The sequence below is a fragment of the Neolamprologus multifasciatus genome, chromosome 22, assembly GCF_963576455.1.
Source record: "Neolamprologus multifasciatus chromosome 22, fNeoMul1.2, whole genome shotgun sequence".
Classification (NCBI taxonomy): Eukaryota; Metazoa; Chordata; class Actinopteri; order Cichliformes; family Cichlidae; genus Neolamprologus; species Neolamprologus multifasciatus.
In genome coordinates this window covers 27,389,024-27,408,250 of record NC_140459.1, presented here as the reverse complement: position 1 = coordinate 27,408,250, position 19,227 = coordinate 27,389,024, and the positions used below count along the sequence as shown (strand labels likewise).

The 19,227-nt window shown below is 42.2% G+C and overlaps 1 protein-coding gene across 5 annotated transcripts in view; it reads right to left on the bottom strand.

The window, feature by feature from the left end:
• Positions 1-626: 626 nt before the first annotated feature.
• trappc9 (trafficking protein particle complex subunit 9) overlaps positions 627-19,227 on the bottom strand; it is a 241,430-nt gene continuing 222,829 nt past the window's right edge. For all 5 annotated transcript variants that reach the window (XM_085148881.1, XM_085148882.1, XM_085148878.1 and 2 more), the window contains 2 exons: positions 4,183-4,406; positions 627-2,038 (listed from right to left, as the gene is read on the bottom strand). In XM_085148881.1, the coding sequence (XP_085005007.1) occupies positions 1,859-2,038; positions 4,183-4,406 (404 nt within the window). In that variant the 3' untranslated portion in view covers positions 627-1,858. The remainder of the gene's footprint in view (positions 2,039-4,182; positions 4,407-19,227) is intronic.

The following is a 19,227-nucleotide window of genomic DNA, read 5'->3' as shown; positions in this document are numbered from 1 at the left end:
CAGGGGGCATGAGTTTGGAACTGTTTGCATTGTATGCAGGAGAAAACATCACAGCACTAAAACAAAAAGAAGTCCATTGAAATACATCTATAAAACCTGCATTTTATTGTCTACAACTTTATATGAATGCAAACTCTTTCATGGTACAGTTTCAGTGTCAGGTGGTGGGAGAGCTTGTTATTAGCCTTCTTTTCAGACTCCGCTGGGACCTGTAGTAAACTGAAAGGTTGCAGAAATTCAACTGTTACTGGAAAACAGATTTCAAATGGACTCTATTAGCAGTGCTGTGGGTGCTGTGGGTAACTCCCAGTGCATCAATGAGCATGAAAACACAGATGTGTACACTGTGGTGAGTGTCAGTGTAGCTGCTACTCAATCACAGGCTATAAATATACTGTGTATAACTCAAAGTGCACAAACAGCCTGCAAGCTATCACCGGTCAACAACACGGCGTTTGGCTGTTCCAGCATTAATTCAACATTTAAAATGATTATTACTCTGTAATATTTTTCTCTCTAATTGCAGTTTATGGATTTTGAAGAATGTAAATGTCAGAATCGAGCGTCCGCAAAAAGCTGTTATAGTAAAGGTCACCTCAGTGGGCACGATAAATGAAGCACAAATATTTAATGACTCGGATAGACAAATGAAAACTTTAATGATGCCCAAATGAACAATAGCCGTCTTCTTTTAACATATATTTACAGCTATCATAAGTCACACACAACAGGCCTAATCTAAGAGACTCAAATCCATAATTCAGTGTACTGATACAGGCTGAGGTAAGTCCATACAGCAGTGGAAACAGTTTCAGTGTTCACTCTTGGCTAAACCCAGAATTTGGCACTGTAGTAATAATAACTAAAGAAAGCACTAGCATTGTTTTGCACGTCCTTGTTGAGCCTTGCGCTACCTTTCTGTGGCTTATCCAGCAGGCTGCTTCTAACCAGCCAGTATATGAGGTGAGAAAATCAAAACCATTCTTAACTTAAACTTTTGTTCAAGGTCACCTTCTTCTCATATAGCAGCCATGTCTCCTGTGAATATGCTGAATGTGCAGGCCAGGAACAGCAGGCTTTGTGAGCAGACTGTGGTTGTGTGCAAGTAAATGGTGGATCTTGAAACCGCTGGCAATGCTCAGATATAAGTGTGCTCAGGTTTTCATATTATATTTTATCAGCCTTCTTTAATGCATCAGCCTTCGTTAGAACTGAGGCTGGTACAGAACAGGAAGTGTTGGTCCAAATATCCCCAGTTGACCCCCATTGGCTAAAAAAGCAAGCTAACTTTGGTTTGCATGCACCCACTTAACAAACCAGCTTGATTTTTTGGACAAAAACATGAGCACACTTACTCCCCCTTGACTTACAACTGACAACCAACCACACAGTATGTGTAATACAGAGCAATCCACAGTCTGACAAATCAGGGCTACACAAAATCAGATGCTGCTGCACAGCTAATAAGATGACTTCCTGTATCTGAGGCTAGCTAGCTTGTTTCCTCAGTGATCAACATTGTTAACATGTGTTGCTGCTGGTTAACAGAGTAAATTGCTGTCCTGTCTTAACCAGGAAACGAGCCGATTTACTTTGTCTCCCTGTTTTGATTGCACTGAAATGGCTGCGCTCAGAAAGGATGGAGAATTTCTTTTCACCTGACATTACCCCGCGCAAATTTGCAGATTGCGTGTTTTGTTTTTATTCACCCCAAGCACACATGTTGTGTTAACTATACAAATGCAGAAACATTTACCAAAATGATATTCACATGTCAATTCATTATAATGCTACTGTATTTACATATAACAGCAACAAAACGCCCGATCTCTTGGTCAGGTCTATGACCTTGAAGTCCTCAGGCCCCGGCCTGTGGTGGAGTGTCGAGGGCTCTGATGTGGACGCTGGGCAGAGTGAACCAGGCCAAAGGAAGCTCTCGTCCAGCGCTGTCGTCCTGGAATTTGATACTAAGGTAGAAATCTCCAGTGTAAAGGAAAAGCAGGGCACCCTCACATACAGTACTTTCGTTGGGTTTAACCTGGCGACAGAAAAGAGACACAGCAGTAAGAACTGTTAGTGGTCACCTCGCTGTTATTCCCTAATGCAGGTTCAGCTGCATGACTGGCTTTGATGATGAAGAGCAGACAAGTTCTCGTTCAGCTGAGAACGACTGCAAGAACTAAGCAGTTCTGCACATTCATGAAAACGAAGAATTCAAGTATTCTTTCATGTGCTTTTAAAAGTCTTTGTTCTGGCACCAGACGAATCCTGTTCAACAGCCTGCAGCTTGTTTAACATCAGAAATGAGAAGCGGTTATAAACAAATACTGACTCTGAGGATCTCTTCAGAGCCAATAGAATCTTTTTACGATGAGAGTAAAAGGACCATGCCGTCTTTTGAGGCGTTAGGGTTGTTTTGCTAAGAAAAGTAGAACCTTTAGACTTTCCAGTGTGTTTTCCTCTGCGTCTACTTAGCCACTCAATTCTATTTAAAGTAACTGACAGTGACTTGTGCAATCGATCAAAACAAAAGTCACGTCTGTCTCTGCCGTTCCCAGATGTGCAGCATATATGGAAAACAGAGCTGTAAACATCTTCTATAATAACTTCAAATACTGCACATGAGTAAACTCCTTAAACTGTATTTACACACCAACACCAACTTTTCTATAGTGTGTTATAAAGCATTCATTACATCTCTTTAGCGTGTAGTGCTCTCTAGTCCTGTGTAACATCTTTTTGGGGGTAACAGTATTTATCTTCTCTTATCATCCTTTGAATGACCCTCAGATTAAATAACTATTTTCACTTTGGCTTTCAGCACAATTCTTTTATTTGGATTGATTCGGTGTGAGTTGGCTCATTTACTAGACATCAGTGGTTGCATACATACTGTTGCATACAATGAATTTAAAACTAAGAAGACTAAACTATGCCTCTTTCCAGAAATTAGGGGCTTAAAAAATGCAATTACCTTAGTTATGGATTAACTGAGCCTAGGGATGGGTATCGTTTAGGTTTTATCCGATACCGGTGCCAAACTGGTACTTTTGAAACGGTGCCGGTGCTTAAAGAATGGAGAACACAAAATTGGTCCAAAAACCTCTCATGTTCAGCTGTTTTTTTGTAAAAAGATAACAATGTTAGCCTTTTCTGCAGCTATAGGGCATATATGGTATCACTCTTGGCTGGAAGCAGTGCTTAAACAATAAAAAAAAACACAAACTTTGTCCAAAAACCTCTCATGTTTAACTGTTTCCCACTTTTTCTTTGGTAATTTTAGCCTTTTCGGCCAGGGTGAAGGGAGTATCTGCCATCAAACAAGAAGACAGCCGCATGTAGCTATGATGATGTTTGCTAGTTCACCTTACATGCATTAATGTAATAATGTGGTTAGCCTACTCAACGTAAATTATACACAAACAACATTAAGCCACTCACTCAGAGAAGAACGGCTGTTGCTGCATCATCATCCATCATCATTTCTGCTACACTGGCAGGGCTAGGGGCCAGGACTCTACTCTTCGGGTTTTTGGTGGATGTTGCTAACTTCGGGTCCGATAACAGGCACCACACCCGCAGTAGATGTGCTCGGTGTGAGGTCTCACAGCAAGCTATCAAATACGGCGCATTTCTCGGCTTTTAAAAAAACACGCTATGCGTCGCCAGGTGTTTCATAGGATTTGAGGTGTTACCTCCTTTGACAGTATCACAGTATCAGCTTAAAGCACTTGTTGCAGGCTGCTGAGTTTGCATCTTTTGCTGTGAAGTACAGCCAGACTTTTGACCGCTTGGCCTTGGGCATTTTAATCTGTAGCTCTGCTCTAAAAGAACGTACGTACCTGGACCCGCCTACTATCCTCGAAACGTAAAATGATTGGCTAGAATCTAAAGTGTATCACCGCTCAGGAAAAAAAAAGCACCGAAATGTGCGCTGCTTTTCGGTCTGGTTACTACCGTTTATGTCAGAACCGGTGCCATAATGGCACCGGATACCGGTACCCATCCCTAACTGAGCCCATTACAATATCAGCTTAAACTCCTGTGATGTGACTGTGTTACAATTGAGTATATGTGACCTCTGCTGCAACGACCTATCACCATTAAGAATAGATTTGTATTTGCATATCTCAGGTCTTTGCTGGGAAACAACATGAATATAGAGCTGTGGCTCTGACCGACCGTATCAATGTAGAAGGTGTTGGAGCCGATGAAGGTGACTCCGTCCTCCAGATCGTAGTTCTGGACTCCATTCTGATAGTCCTGATATGGCACCACGTTCAGAGCCAGGGGCCCCACTGAATTCTTGCTGCGATTGGTCAGTTTTACTTCCAGGCTCACAGCATCCCCCACTTTACAGTCGGCGATGACATCGCAGTCACACGGTTTCTTATTCACCAACACATCTTGAAACAAAAAAGAACAAGAAGGACAGAAAGGATCAGTATGGGCAGGACAAGAGAGAAAGAATAAAAAGAACAACATTCAAATCTAGCAAGGGTTCATTGTAGTAATATAACCCCCCCACCCCCGTCACAACCGCAAAAGAAATAAGTGAGTTCAGTTCAATTCCTCTAAAGGTTGGCCACTGAGTCCTGATGTGTTCCCTATTTGGCTAAGGTGCAGGGGGAGACACAACGATTTGTTTTGAACAATGAGCTCAGTGAACTGAGCGCCTACACGCTCCAGGCAGGCTAAGAAGAAGACCGACTTCAAACGTGGGAGTTCAGGGGCTCCCGAAAAGATCACCTGAGTAATGACTCCTCTGAGAGTAACAGCAGTACACACACACACACACACACACGCACACGCACGCACACACACACACGCACACGTGAAAACCACTTGTCATATACTTTCTAGTGTCACACCTGCGGCTGTGATAAACACTGAGTCAGAGCGGCTCAGTCTGTGTGACAGGCAGATGAAAGAGCTGAGCTCGCTGCCGCTGGTGCCCCGATCTGTTGTGTACAGTGAGGGGTGGTGGCAAGTGGGGAAGTATTAAGATAGGCAATCCAGCAGGAAGGCGGGGGGAACGAGGACGGGTGTGGGCAGCTGAGGCTGTGCTGTCACAGCCAGTGAGAGAGAGCCCCAGGGAGGCTGGAGCTACAGGAGGGTGACATTGAGACTCACGTCTGTATTAAAGAACACACTTCACTCAACACAGACTACCACCAGCACACACTGAGGGGCTACGAGAGCTTTTCTTCTCCTTCTTTTTATTATTTGTGTTCAGCGTCTGTCTAGACTTCATAGGATGCATATAGAGAAGTTTCTGGATCTAAAAAGTAAAGCTAACTTTAACTGGCTGAAGCTTGCATTTTTTCGAGTGGCCAGAAGGGTGCAGCTCCTCTGGTAGCAACAAGAAGTCATTTTGTAGAAACAACATCATCCTCCTCGGATCTATAACCTCAGTAGACACTTCTCCCTCTCTGGTTTAGTTCCAGCCCTTGCTTGTCATGTTTTCCTTCACCCGTCTTTGACATTTGGACTCAACATACAATGTGAAACTCTTGTTATTGTTATTTCTCTTGACTTTAAATGAATAGGATACATTTAAAATTCAGCATGTTTTTGTTTCCTGGCTGAAATTTTTCAATTTTAAGTACAAAAATTTGGCAAAATAAAAAGAAAGAAAGCTGTAAGGGGGCAAGATTGTCATATGTTGCAATGATTATACTGAAAAATGCTGCACTACTCTGCTGATATTGGACCAGGATTGCAATATCCTGCAAAGAAAAGTATTTTTGTAGTTAAAATGCATATCAGGTTTAAAAAAAAAAAAAGTAATTCTTTGTTTTTACATTAATTAGGTCCCAATCAGCCCAAACAACAAAGAGAAATTAAAAATGCATGCCATGAAAGACTTCGGGTCTTAAGAGGTTAAAGTGGACGTCCAAGATCTCAATGCAATCAATTAAAAATCCCATTATGATTATATTATTATTATTTAACTTTAACAAAAGCCCTGAGAGTAAGGCTGGATTATGAAGAAAATATCATCAACTGTCTTTGTTTATATTTTGCAATATTGTAGATTTTCCAGTTTTTACTAAATTTAGCTCGAGGCTTCTTCCACACTTTTAAAAGAATAAAAAGAAGTTTGTTTTGTTTCGAGTACTTAATGTGGTTTATTCACAGCAGCAGATTTTTAAAAAAAAAAGCAAACCAGGCATGAATAAGTATGTAAATACGTATGAAGGAACAAGTTGAGAAAGTACTCAAATGTGAAGCTGATGGCTGAGCCAGACGATGTAGATTTCTTTCTTTAGAAAAGAAAGTGTTGACTTCTTTAACAGCACAGTGATCCATTCCTGCTCTAAACCCGGATCACTTTGTGGCCGCTGAGCTCCATCTGCAATGTGTTCTGCGTGCATTTAACCCCCATTACATGCACTGTCCCACCAAGATTAATTTGATAGCTATGTGCATGTATAAATAATGCATTTCCCGGAGTCAAACTACTTTGCCTTTTCCAGTACACGAACTCACTTAGCAGAAACTGCAGCTCTGTGATCCGCTCATTGTCTCTATACAGGCCTCTTCCTGCAAATACTTATTACATTGTGTCAAAACTAAGTAGGTTTAGCCATGTGGACGTGCACATGATCAAGTTTTCCTACACTGTACAGCAGAGATCTACTTGACTTGCTTGCTGTTATTCCAACACTGTAATCACCTCACGCTGTTGTGAAGAGCATTTGGAAAATTACGGACTTTTGCTCTTACTGGAAGACCTCTGGTGATGTGCGTGCACACACCCATCCATGAACACACGCACAAAACATAACCCTTTCATAGCCAGAAGTGCTCAGCCTATAGTGACACCTTTGCAAGTAGTTATATTTAGTTTGTTCAAAGTCTTGTTGCTAGGAGATGTGCAAATTATAGGTAGCCTACATTGACTCTAAAACTGGAAACAAATTCTTTCACAATAAAAGCGAACAAAAGAGGATGGTTAGTCTGTAATGAGCTGATGAACTCCCACACACGCGCAGCTCTGTCACACACACACCCACAGCCTGAACACTTACTGCAGTTTCTCTACTCTGCCATCCTCGATTGCATATCAGCACAGAGGCAATCTTCTGACTTAGATAACCAACGCAGAAAAACAACAAGTGGGAAGAAAAAGAGGGCCACTGCTAAGAGGAAAATTCCACAAGAGTTAGAAACAGATGCAATTACCTATGATTATATAAAAAGGATTTCATCAAATTGGTAAATTAGCACATATGAGCAAAGTAAAAGCCAGCCAAGACGGGAGAGATCAAGGTCTCTGTCTGGATATGGCTCACTAGGCGTATCTGTAAACGTCTACGAGTCCCTCCAGCTTTTGAAAAGCATCTGCCGTGTTCTTCTTGTTGTTGTGCAGAACTGAGAGAACCACGGTGTGCAGTTTATCTCCAAAGCCTTCTGTTAAGTTCTGTGTCGAGGTTTTATGAAGGCTGAATAAGCATGAGTTTCATCTCACAGGCTTTAAATGGGAAATAATTAATCCCGAACAAGTTAAGGAGAACACGTTTATAATGAAAATCTGATTAAAGTTGAGATTTTTTTGTGTATCTACACAGTCATTCAATCAAATCTATATGCACATTAGGGCGATTTTGCATAAAATGAGAATCACGATTTTTTTGCTTAGAATTGAGATCACGATTCTCTCACGATTTTCTTTTCCAGTATAAATATTTATTGCACTTATTAACTGCACATCAACTTCGTAACAGTTGAGACTGAACATAAAAACAATAAATAAACATAAAAACAACAAATGTCTCACATTTTGTGGTTGCTGCAAAATGTTGTACTGCTTGAAATCCCGTCTCCACCGTTGCTCGACACTGCGTGTATAGAGCAGGTAGTGCAACAATAGAAAAATAGTTGCGGGACGGCACTGTGTAGCGTTTGTCTAGGGTGTTGATCATTTTCCTAAATCCCTCGTTTTGCACAGTGTTGATGGAGCCATATCTTTGGTCAGGTGATAAGTAATAGCCTCTGTAATTTCTTTGTGCCTGCGGGAGTTCGACGGGTATAGGGAAGCGCTGTATAAGGTTCCCGTTATTGATGTTTGGGTGGTTGACCGGGACGGATTTTCTCCTGTCACTTTCTTGTCATCCCTGACCTGCTCTCCGTTGTTTTTTCCTTGCCAATTTTAGCAGCCAGCTTCTGTATCACGTGATATAAGGCTCCGCCCTTGTCATTTGTTGAGCAGGAAGAGTGAGCGCTTGTCCCGGATCAAAATGCGGTACAATCGTCGTCGTTTTTTGTTTTTTAATCATTGTCATTTGGAAATGAGATCGCACATAAGTATAAATTGAGATCGCGATTTTCTAACGATTAATCGTGCAGCCCTAATGCACAGCTTCAAATTTTCCAGGCAAAGTCTACGCCAAGTACACTTTAAGTGATACCTTTTGTTATCACTAAGACTTATGATTGTGTCTGAAATTATTTACTAAAGCTTAAGAGGAGATGTGATTTGTTGATTCGTATAGTCTTAGCTCTACACTGCAGCTTCTTCAGCTAATGTTAGCTTAAGGTCTCATCTCTGATATTTCAAAGTGAGAAACAATGATCTGTGGCTGGAAAGCAATAAACCAAACTATTGCTTAGCTCTCAGATCCTAGAAAAAATGTGAAATAAATATCCTCATCTGAACTTTACGTCAGACCAGGCAGGAGGATGAAGATTGGGTAGCAAAAAAGAAAATGAGGTGGTAAATGAGCCATAGAGCAGTTTGGCCAGCTGAGGGAATTACGCAAGCGAAAGATGCCACAAAACACAGATTAGGTAAAAGTCAGCATGAAGGAGGATTAAATATCCAAATGCTGCTCCAACAAGTGCTGCAGGAGCAACAGGTGCATCACAGGGAATGTGTGTTTTCTAAGAACTGACTTGGGAGAGAACTCAGCTCATTTTTAATGTATTGATTTGTTGGGTTGTGACAGGTTCATTAATAAACTCCAAGGAACGAGAGAAATTGATCTGTTTATTAATTTGGTGCCTGTGCTAACTTGTTACATAATATGTGTAACGCACTCACACACACTTCTGCCCAGATGCTGCTGGAGTTGGCAGAAGTGAAGCGCTGCAGCAGGCGTCGCCACAGCAACCAGGAAGGAAACAGAGAGAGAGACGACACTTTCTCCTGCGAGTATGAAAGCCACCGATCAAAACACAACTCGGATTAAACAAGCCTCTCCGCCCCTCGCAGTGTCTCTGTCACCCTTGAAGTAGGAGCACAGGTGAAGATAAGGATGACGACCGACACCGGGTGATTTGCCAGTGTTTACTAGACTATAACGTGCGTCACCGCGGGTGTCAATACAGCTCATTAAGATTCACTCTCAAATACTGTGCAGCAACAGAGAGAAGAGGATGAGTTAGAGCCAAACAAATACAGATGTCACGTTCATCACACTTCATGTAGGAAATGCTCGTTAAACATGTTAACGCCGCAGAAAACTGATTACATCAGCGATATGTCGACAATGAGCGTGCATGCGTTTGTGGTGCAAGAAAAGCAATGGCGTCAAGAGAAGAGGCTTACAGTAATGTTAGTAATTATTAAAGCTAACTCCATATCGGAATAATAAATAGTACACTACAGTGATTTCTCTGACCTGCTCACGACCAAAAGACCTCGTGTAAAGTAAAACCAGGCTTACTGGTGAGGCTTACTACACCGACAGTGATTTATCCAGCAGGATTAACATTAACAAAGAGTTGTGCTCTGGCCCAGATGACCAGGTCAGCAGAGTTTAACAGCTCATCCCGGCCAGCGGCCGCTAGCAAGGCAGGGTCATTGATGAATGCTCCAACGGAGGCAGAGGATGTGCTTTGAAAGGTTGAGGTGTGCTGCAGTAAGTCTAAAAATAACCCACCAGCCTGTGATATTCCCCAAAGCCATCTGCCCCTTTTAGAATTATCCCCATAACAACGGCTCATTTGATATCGCTCGTCTTTCCATCAAATATTCCATCTGCTACAACGAAAAGATGATAGGAACCCGCTTACTTCAGGTGACATAAAACACTTCCACGTTAATCATGTTGGAGCAGGAGGCCTGTACATCTACAAGTCTGCTGATTTCGGGCCGTCTATATGCAGTCTAATAAGTTTGCGAAGGCAAATTTACTCGGCTATAAATTTGCTCTCATTGCAACATGTTTCTAAAAGGTCTGAGTAATCGCTGTCCATCTGTCCCCTCTCCTCAAAACCCAACACTGTATGTAATTATTAACAGTTAACAGAAGCATATTTAAGAAGCTTCACCCTAAACAAGCAGACTTGCTCAACTCCGCAGCAGCAGCCTGTAGCAGAAAGATTGGGGGTTATGTTGCAGTTTATGAGCTTGGTAGAAAAATATTGGCTCGTCTCCACTCGGGACGCCTTACCGCGGGCTGCTTCCAGCCTGTACGCACTCATCGCTGAGCACCACGACCACGGCAGCAGCAGCATTACTCATCCAAAGGGTTCGCTTTAATTCCCGACTGGTGGCTACGTGACTTATGTTTACCAAAATAACACTTCTCTCCCTTTTCGCCCTTGATTCAATCTCTGTGTTTTGCTCTTCAACAATATTGCTGTACTCTGCTGGCTCACTGTGTGCAGAGCAGCACCCAAGGTTGCCACTGTTTTGCATCCTTATTCTTCACTTTCAGCTGCACTCAAAAGGGGGATGCACAGGTTAAGATGATCATTCAAACCTTTTGAGACATTTAACAATTCCACTTATTGCTACACGTCAGAATACGAGTGGAAATAAGAGCGTGCTCTTTAGTGCTTCATAAAAGTATCACATTAGATGTGAGAGGCTCTCTTGTATAAGAGAGAATACAGAAATGCCATGAATGAATATAAAAACAAAACTAGGCCAACAATGTGACTAGACTGGCTCATGGCTCTTCAAATGTTGTTTCATTTCAGCTAAAATCTGGTTTTAAGGTGCCAAAGCCTGCAGTGTCAACACAAGGCAGATATCACCCAAAGTCCTCACAATGTAAAGACCCCATCCAAACAGCACCATCGACTAACATGCTCCCACCAGTGATCCTAACATGTAAAAAATATATAAATAAAGTGGTAAACTTCAATATTTTCATTCTGTTTGTTTTCCATTGATTTCTAATTTCATTTGCCTTCCTGCCTGTATTGAAACAACCGAGGCATGATATAACGCAGCCCGCCTTAAGCACATGGTTCACACTTTACCAGATACTTGGATTTTTTCCTCAACAATTTTGTTTCCACTAAACTGTGAGTGTGATAAGAGAAAATAACGCTTTAGCTCTAGTATCTTTGCTATACAGCAGCGTCTCGAAATAAAACAGATCAATAGTGTGGGAGAGCGATAGTGAGATGGCTGTGTGCCATTACACTTTAGTGGTCCCATACTGGGATGACCCGTAAAAAAGGTCTTGACTTCCTGCCAGACCTAACTGTGGATAAAGCAGAATGATGAAACAACCCACAGCCCCCTTTTGTGATCTCCACAGCACATCCAGACACTGAGGAAAAACTGAAATTAGAACTGGACAGCTGTGGGATTCCTCAGAGGATTCTCTAGCAGTTTATAGAGAGTTAATAAACTGTAACAAGAGTGTGTGGGTATAAGTAGGGATGGGTACCGGTATCCAGTGCCATGATGGCACCGGTTCTGACATAAACGGTAGTAACCAGACCGAAAAGCAGCGCACATTTCGGTGCTTTATTTCGGTGCTTTTTTTTCCTGAGATGTGCTACACTTTGAATTCTAGCCAATCATTTTACGTTTCCGGGGATAGTAGGCGGGTCCAGGTACGTACGTTCTTTTAGAGCAGAGCTACAGGTTAAAAATGCCCAAGGCGAAGCGGTCAAAAGTCTTGCTGTACTTCACAGCAAAAGATGCAAACTCAGCAGCCTGCAACAAGTGCTTTAAGGTGATACTGTGGAAAGGAGGTAACACCTGAAATCCGATGAAACACCTGGCGACGCATAGCGGTTTTTTTAAAAGCCGAAAAATGCGCCGTATTTGATAGCTTGCTGCGAGACCTCACACCGAGCGCATCTACTGCAGGTGTGGTGCCTGTTATCGGACGAAGAGTTAGCAACATCCCCCAAAAAGCTGAAGAGTAGAGTCCTGGCCCCTAGCCCTGCCAGTGTAGCAGAAATGATGATGGATGATGATGCAGCAGCAGCCGTTCTTCTCTGCGTGAGTAGCTTAATGTTGTTCGTGTATAATTTACGTTGAGTAGGCTAACCACGTTATTACATTAATGTATGTAAGGTGAACTAGCAAACATCATCATAGCTACATGCGGCTGTCTTCTTGTTTGATGGCAGATACTCCCTTCACCCTGGCCAAAAAGGCTAAAATGACCAAATAAAAAGTGGGAAACAGTTAAACATGAGAGGTTTTTGGACAAAGCTTTTGTTTTTTCCATTGTTTAAGCACTGCTTCCAGCCAAGAGTGATACCATATATGCCCTATAGCTGCAGAAAAGGCTAACATTGTTATCTTTTTACAAAAAAAAAAACAGCTGAACATGAGAGGTTTTTGGACCATTTTGTGTTCTCCATTCTTTAAGCACCGGTTCGAGCACCGTTTAAGCACCGGCACCGTTTCAAAAGTACCGGTTTGGCACCGGTATCGGATAAAACCTAAACGATACCCATCCCTAGGTATAAGTTTAGCTAACACTATTCTGAACAAGTGCACAGTATACATATACCACCAACAGGTGAAGTAAGTAACACTGTTTATTTCTTCACCGTGGCACCTGTATGAATTAGGGAGGAAGTGAAAGTTGACGTGTTATAAGCTGGAAAAATGGGCCAAGTTTAGGGATTTGAGTGAGTTTGACAAAGGACAGACTGTCCCTGCAGTGGTCAGTATCTATCAAAGGAGTCCAAGAAAAGTCCAAGTGATAGAAACGTGGCAGAACACACAGAGCATCAGAGTTTGTTGTGCATGGCTGCACAGACACACACAGTCAGTGTGTCCACTGCTGAAAGCACCAGCAATGGGCACATGAACATCAGAACTGGCCCACAGAGCAATGGAAGAAAGAAAGCAAACTATGGAATGAAGGAAAACCGGTGGCAGTGTGATGCTTTGGGCAATGTTCTGCTGGGAAACCTCTGGTCCTGCCATCCATGTGGATGTTACTTTGACACGTACCATCTACCTAAGCATTATGTCACACCATGCACAGCCTTTAATTGAAACAGTGTTTCCTGATGGATGTGGCCTATTCAGCAGGATGATGCGCCCCGCTACAAAGCAACAACGGTTCAGAAATGGTATGAGGAGCTAAACAATGACTTTGCATTGATTTGACCTCCAAATCCTTTACACTTGACCTTTAATAATATTCTCAGACCCATGATGGATGTTTAGAAAACTTGGTATAATTTGCTCAACATACAGAATTGGGTGTTATGCAATTACTTTACTGTAGGCGACAGGTCCGAGGCTTAGATCACAATCAGCTACAGAGATTTGAGTAAGCTCACATTTTTCTCACTGCACACGAACTGACTTCAGTTCCAGCTGATCATACACACTTCATGCAGTTTCCTCCGGAGCCACAAATGTCTTTATATGAATTCCATACATACTATAATACTCTGTAAGGCCTCAAACGGCATTTGTAATTTTGAGGGGGAAAAATAAAATAAAAGTCCACAATTGGTTTGAGAGAAATTCAGCTTTCGCATGTTTATGCCAGCCCCTTGATAGACTATGGGAAATATTTTTAATGTGTAGGTTTTTATGTCAATTTATGTACCCATGTAGCAGCATTTACAGTGGGGCAAAAAAGTATTTAGTCAGCCACCGATTGTGCAAGTTCCCCCACTTAAAATGATGACAGAGGTCAGTAATTTGCACCAGAGGTACACTTCAACTGTGAGAGACAGAATGTGAAAAAAAAATCCATGAATTCACATGGTAGGATTTGTAAAGAATTTATTCGTAAATCAGGGTGGAAAATAAGTATTTGGTCACCTCAAACAAGGAAAATCCCTGGCTCTCACAGACCTGTAACGTCTTCTGTAAGAAGCTTTTCTGTCCCCCACTCGTTACCTGTATGAATGGCACCTGTTTGACCTCATCATCTGTATAAAAGACACCTGTCCACAGCCTCAACCAGTCAGACTCCAAACTCCGCCATGGCCAAGACCAAAGAGCTTTCGAAGGACACCAGGAAAAGAATTGTAGACCTGCACCAGACTGGGAAGAGTGAATCTACAATAGGCAAGCAGCTTGGTGTGAAAAAATCAACTGTGGGAGCAATCATCAGAAAATGGAAGACATACAAGACCACTGATAATCTCCCTCGATCTGGGGCTCCACGCAAGATCTCATCCCGTGGGGTCAAAATGATCATGAGAACGGTGAGCAAAGATCCCAGAACCACACGGGGGGACCTGGTGAATGACCTGCAGAGAGCTGGGACCAAAGTAACAAAGGTCACCATCAGTAACACACTACAACGGCAGGGAATCAAATCCCGCAGTGCCAGACGTGTTCCGCTGCTGAAGCCAGTGCATGTCCAGGCCCGTCTGAAGTTTGCCAGAGAGCACATGGATGATACAGCAGAGGATTGGGAGAATGTCATGTGGTCAGATGAAACCAAAGTAGAACTTTTTGGTATAAACTCAACTCGTCGTGTTTGGAGGAAGAAGAATACTGAGTTGCATCCCAAGAACACCATACCTACTGTGAAGCATGGGGGTGGAAACATCATGCTATGGGGCTGTTTTTCTGCCAAGGGGACAGGACGACTGATTCGTGTTAAGGACAGAATGAATGGGGCCAAGTATCGTGAGATTTTGAGCCAAAACCTCCTTCCATCAGTGAGAACTTTGAAGATGAAACGAGGCTGGGTCTTCCAACATGACAATGATCCAAAACACACCGCCCGGGCAACAAAGGAGTGGCTCCGTAAGAAGCATTTGAAAGTCCTGGAGTGGCCTAGCCAGTCTCCAGACCTCAACCCCATAGAAAATCTGTGGCGGGAGTTGAAAGTCCGTGTTGCTCGGCGACAGCCCCAAAACATCACTGCTCTTGAGAAGATCTGCATGGAGGAATGGGCCAAAATACCAGCTACTGTGTGTGCAAACCTGGTAAAGACCTATAGTAAACGTTTGACCTCTGTTATTGCCAACAAAGGTTATGTTACAAAGTATTGAGTTGTATTTTTGTTATTGACCAAATACTTATTTTCCACCCTGATTTACGAATAAATTCTTTACAAATCCTACCATGTGAATTCATGGATTTTTTTTTTCACATTCTGTCTCTCACAGTTGAAGTGTACCTCTGGTGCAAATTACTGACCTCTGTCATCATTTTAAGTGGGGGAACTTGCACAATCGGTGGCTGACTAAATACTTTTTTGCCCCACTGTAGATGGGACTATGAAGAATTATTAGTCAAATACATATGTTACCATTTTTCCCCACAGGAAATTAATGTTCAACTTTATGATAAATGATTTTTCCTGCTCTGAGTTATATAGAAATAAACCATTCCTGTGCTTCTGGAGTAATTAAAACACATGCAGTGTGTTAAAGAGAACATTATCATGAACAATAGTTTATTCTTAAACTGAGGAAAAACTGTGACTGATATGTATCCATCCATCTTTGTCTGTATATCCAATTCAGGTCATGGAGCTGCAAAGAGCCTATTCCAGCAGCCATAGGGCGAGAGGCAGGTACACCCTGGGCAGAATCACCACTTTAAAACCACCCAACCTGACTCACATCTCAGGACTGTGAGGGGAAGCCAGAAAACCCAGAGACAACCTACACAGACATTGGAAGAATATGCAATCTCCCCACAGATTCAAAACAAGGACTAACTGACAGAGACAATATGGAGAAAATCTAAATCCACAAAAGTTTTCCAAGAAGCTTGGAACAACCCTATATGCCAGGTACACTGAAAAACCCCCCAACTCAACATCACTGTGACACTAGAACAAGTGTCAGAAAGCACTGGAGTCATTAAAAGTCATCCCCAAAGGACTATGATTGCTAAAGTTAGCAGTACGAACCACAGCCGCTGCACCCGAGCAGCAAAGGAGAACACCCTGTAGGCCTACACTGAAACTATTTGGCTGTACACATTTTTATCTAGCCTTCTGCAGCTTTAACTTTGAGGACTTATTGTGCTACAGCGTGATATTACTTTTTGAACTCTTATTCCTCCCCTCTGAATATCTTCCCAGGAAGCATCAGTACACACTATCAGGATATGAGCTTTGGGCTTTGGCTTTCTTTCCTGTCTTCTTCCCCTCTCACATATCCACCTGTAACCAAACAGCAATAAAACTGCCATGATCCAATTTTTCAATTTTCCATAAAGTAATTTAGTGTGGCACTTGGCCTCAATTAGGCAAAAAAAAAACCACTTGATTGCAGACTACATTTGGGACTGATATCAGAAAACTCTGAATTAATTAAGGCCAATCATGTTAACAGCTCAGACATGCACTCGCCTGATTGAGACAACACTTATGTAACTGCAATACATGCAAAACGACACCGGTCATGATAAATTATCTCGAGGCGTCTTCGACCATTCTGCGTTACTCAAACTATTAGAAATGTAAATTCATATTCCATGTGTCCAATGTGGTTTGGAGCACAATCAGGAGCACGCCTGAAGCTACTGGTCCATGTCTGAAGTGAGCTGGACAGAAGATAAGTGTTGAACAGACCCTTGCACTTAGAGTTTAAAGGCAAATCTCTGTTAATCACATATAGACAAGAAGTAATTGGGGCCATCTTCCCCCAGCAGACATCGATAGCTTGAGTGTGAAACAGGAAAAAGCAGCTGCTGCAATAAATCTGAAAATCCAAAACACTGATTTTAACACAACCAGAACGGCTTTTCTCTTTATCGGTGACCATACAGCACGACGGATTATAAATTTGCCAGATGACTTTCAATCATCAACTATTATTCATAAAAAAAGTCTTAATGTTTCCTGTTCTCAAGCGATTTCCAAAAACAAGAAAATTCTCATTATCTGCTTTAAAACAAATTACTCTGACATCTATAAGATCCAACAGCTTAGATGCAGAGAAACAAACAAAAAATTCAATTACAAAGTCCTGCTCTTAATCATTCTGCCCACTGTCACAATCCATAAAGTGACTCATCTGTGTACTGTCAATAAAGAGACCATGGAGATTGGTTGCCGATTCGCTGACTTAGATCACCGATTTGTTTTGGGGGTTGGGTAGATAGCCAACCTTGTGGATTATAAACAAAACATCCACATTCTCTTCATGCACAGGGTCGTTTTACAAGTGTTAAATCAGAGGCTACAGTCAGCAGCTGCTTAGCTTTGCATAAACACACGTAATGGTAGGAAACAACCAGGCCTTCTTCCCCAACATCAGTGTCACACCTCACAAATGTGTCTGTGGTTAAAACCTCACATAAACACACTCCTGAAGCTTGTAGAAAGCTTTTCCAGGAGAGGTGAAGCTGCTATAGCTGCAAAGAGTCGGCTTTGGAAGGATTAAGAATAGGATGCCACTCAAATTCATATGCGTGTGAAGGCAGAGGAGCGAATGCTTTTGGCAATATATTGCAGCTTTTGGTTTTTGTCAACTCTGGTTTCTTGCTTCTCCTTGACTGTATTATTGCCATCTTGCTCACTGTTGTAAGAACAGATATCCCTGGGGTGTGTGGAGGCTCATTTGGGTTAATAAATATCACAACTGGCCTGACAAGCACTCTTCAGGGAGTGCTATAACACATGATGATGATAATTTGATAACTGCAACCAATGCAAGCATCGTAGCATCACAGATTTGGGGGAAAAAAAGGTACAATGAATGCTTTGGCCATGTATTAACAATTCAGCGATGTCTGCAAACACAGACGAGCACAACAGCAAACTGAAACATAATAAATGTGAGAACTGTATTGCATGACAATAAGGTTCATAGTCTCTGCACCATCAAATATTTGCTAACTGGGATGGTGTGGCATATGTAATTGCAGGGGACGTTCAGCACCATAAAGTATCTGCCGATTCTTCCACAAGCATAATCTCCGAAACTGGAAAACCAAAAGGTTGCTGTACAATCGCTCGCTGTGCCAATTCTACCCTGAGCACTGGAACAACAATATCAACAGGAGGTGGAGGTGTTTGTTTGAGGAGGACAGATTCAGAGTTGGGGAGTGGGAGAAGGCGGAGGCAGCAACTGTTTTGACTCATCTCCAGACAAATCAAAGTCATTAGTGAGCCTCCCCTGAGAGATTCGCTGCGTTCAGATCTAAACATGGCTGGTGTCATATGCCGCTCTGCACCCTTACTCTCCTTTTCTTGGCTCATTACTCTACTGTGCCTCTCCTCTTAATATGTTCCAACCCTAATTATGCAAATGAATCCACTTTTTCTTCTTGGAGATACCTTCGGGCACCGAGGTGGAATTCCTGTCCGAGTCCCAACCTTACAGCCAATTAAAACCAGCTCAGAAAAGAAACCAGCACCGCTGTTTTGTCGACATCCACGCTGATCTTTGTTTAATAAGGTGAAAACCCCACTGACACGGAGAGCTTTCATGAGAATGACCTTGGAAATAAGGATATCCCTTGAAACCATGTAAGATTTAAATTTACGGACTTGCACTGTAAAACGTGTTATGGTGGTAAGGAATAAAAAGGTTTAACAGCAATTCTCTGGACATTTAGTACAGATTACATTAGAAAGGCACAATGAAAATAAAATATCCTTCAAGCTGCTTCAAGATGACAGACAAGGTTTAAAAAGAAGGCAGGGGAAGCACCTCTGTTTCCCATAGTGCCTCGCTTTGTTTTTCAAGCTTGCCATCATGTGGGAGGATGAAAGTGGTAAAAATTGCTCCTGATGACGCAGATGCAGCAGTGACTGAAGAGGATTTCCCAGGCAAGAACCAAAGGGCTGACAGTAAAGGGGATGTTGTTTTCTTATGTATTTATCTTAAAAAAAGGGGGGGGGGGGGGGTGCACAAAAACATCCCTGCCTGTTCACCCACACACAATCTGCTGCTGCACGATGTCCCTCTTGCTGCTTTTTTGTTTCTTGAGCAGATAATGTTCCGAACAGAAACACTGTGGGGTACAGTACTTTAATGTAGCAATTATGTCATGGACAAATTAAACCCGAGGGTACATGCAATTCATGTAGGCTTTAAGAAACTACCAAAGAAAGAAAACATCACGTTTGTACAGGA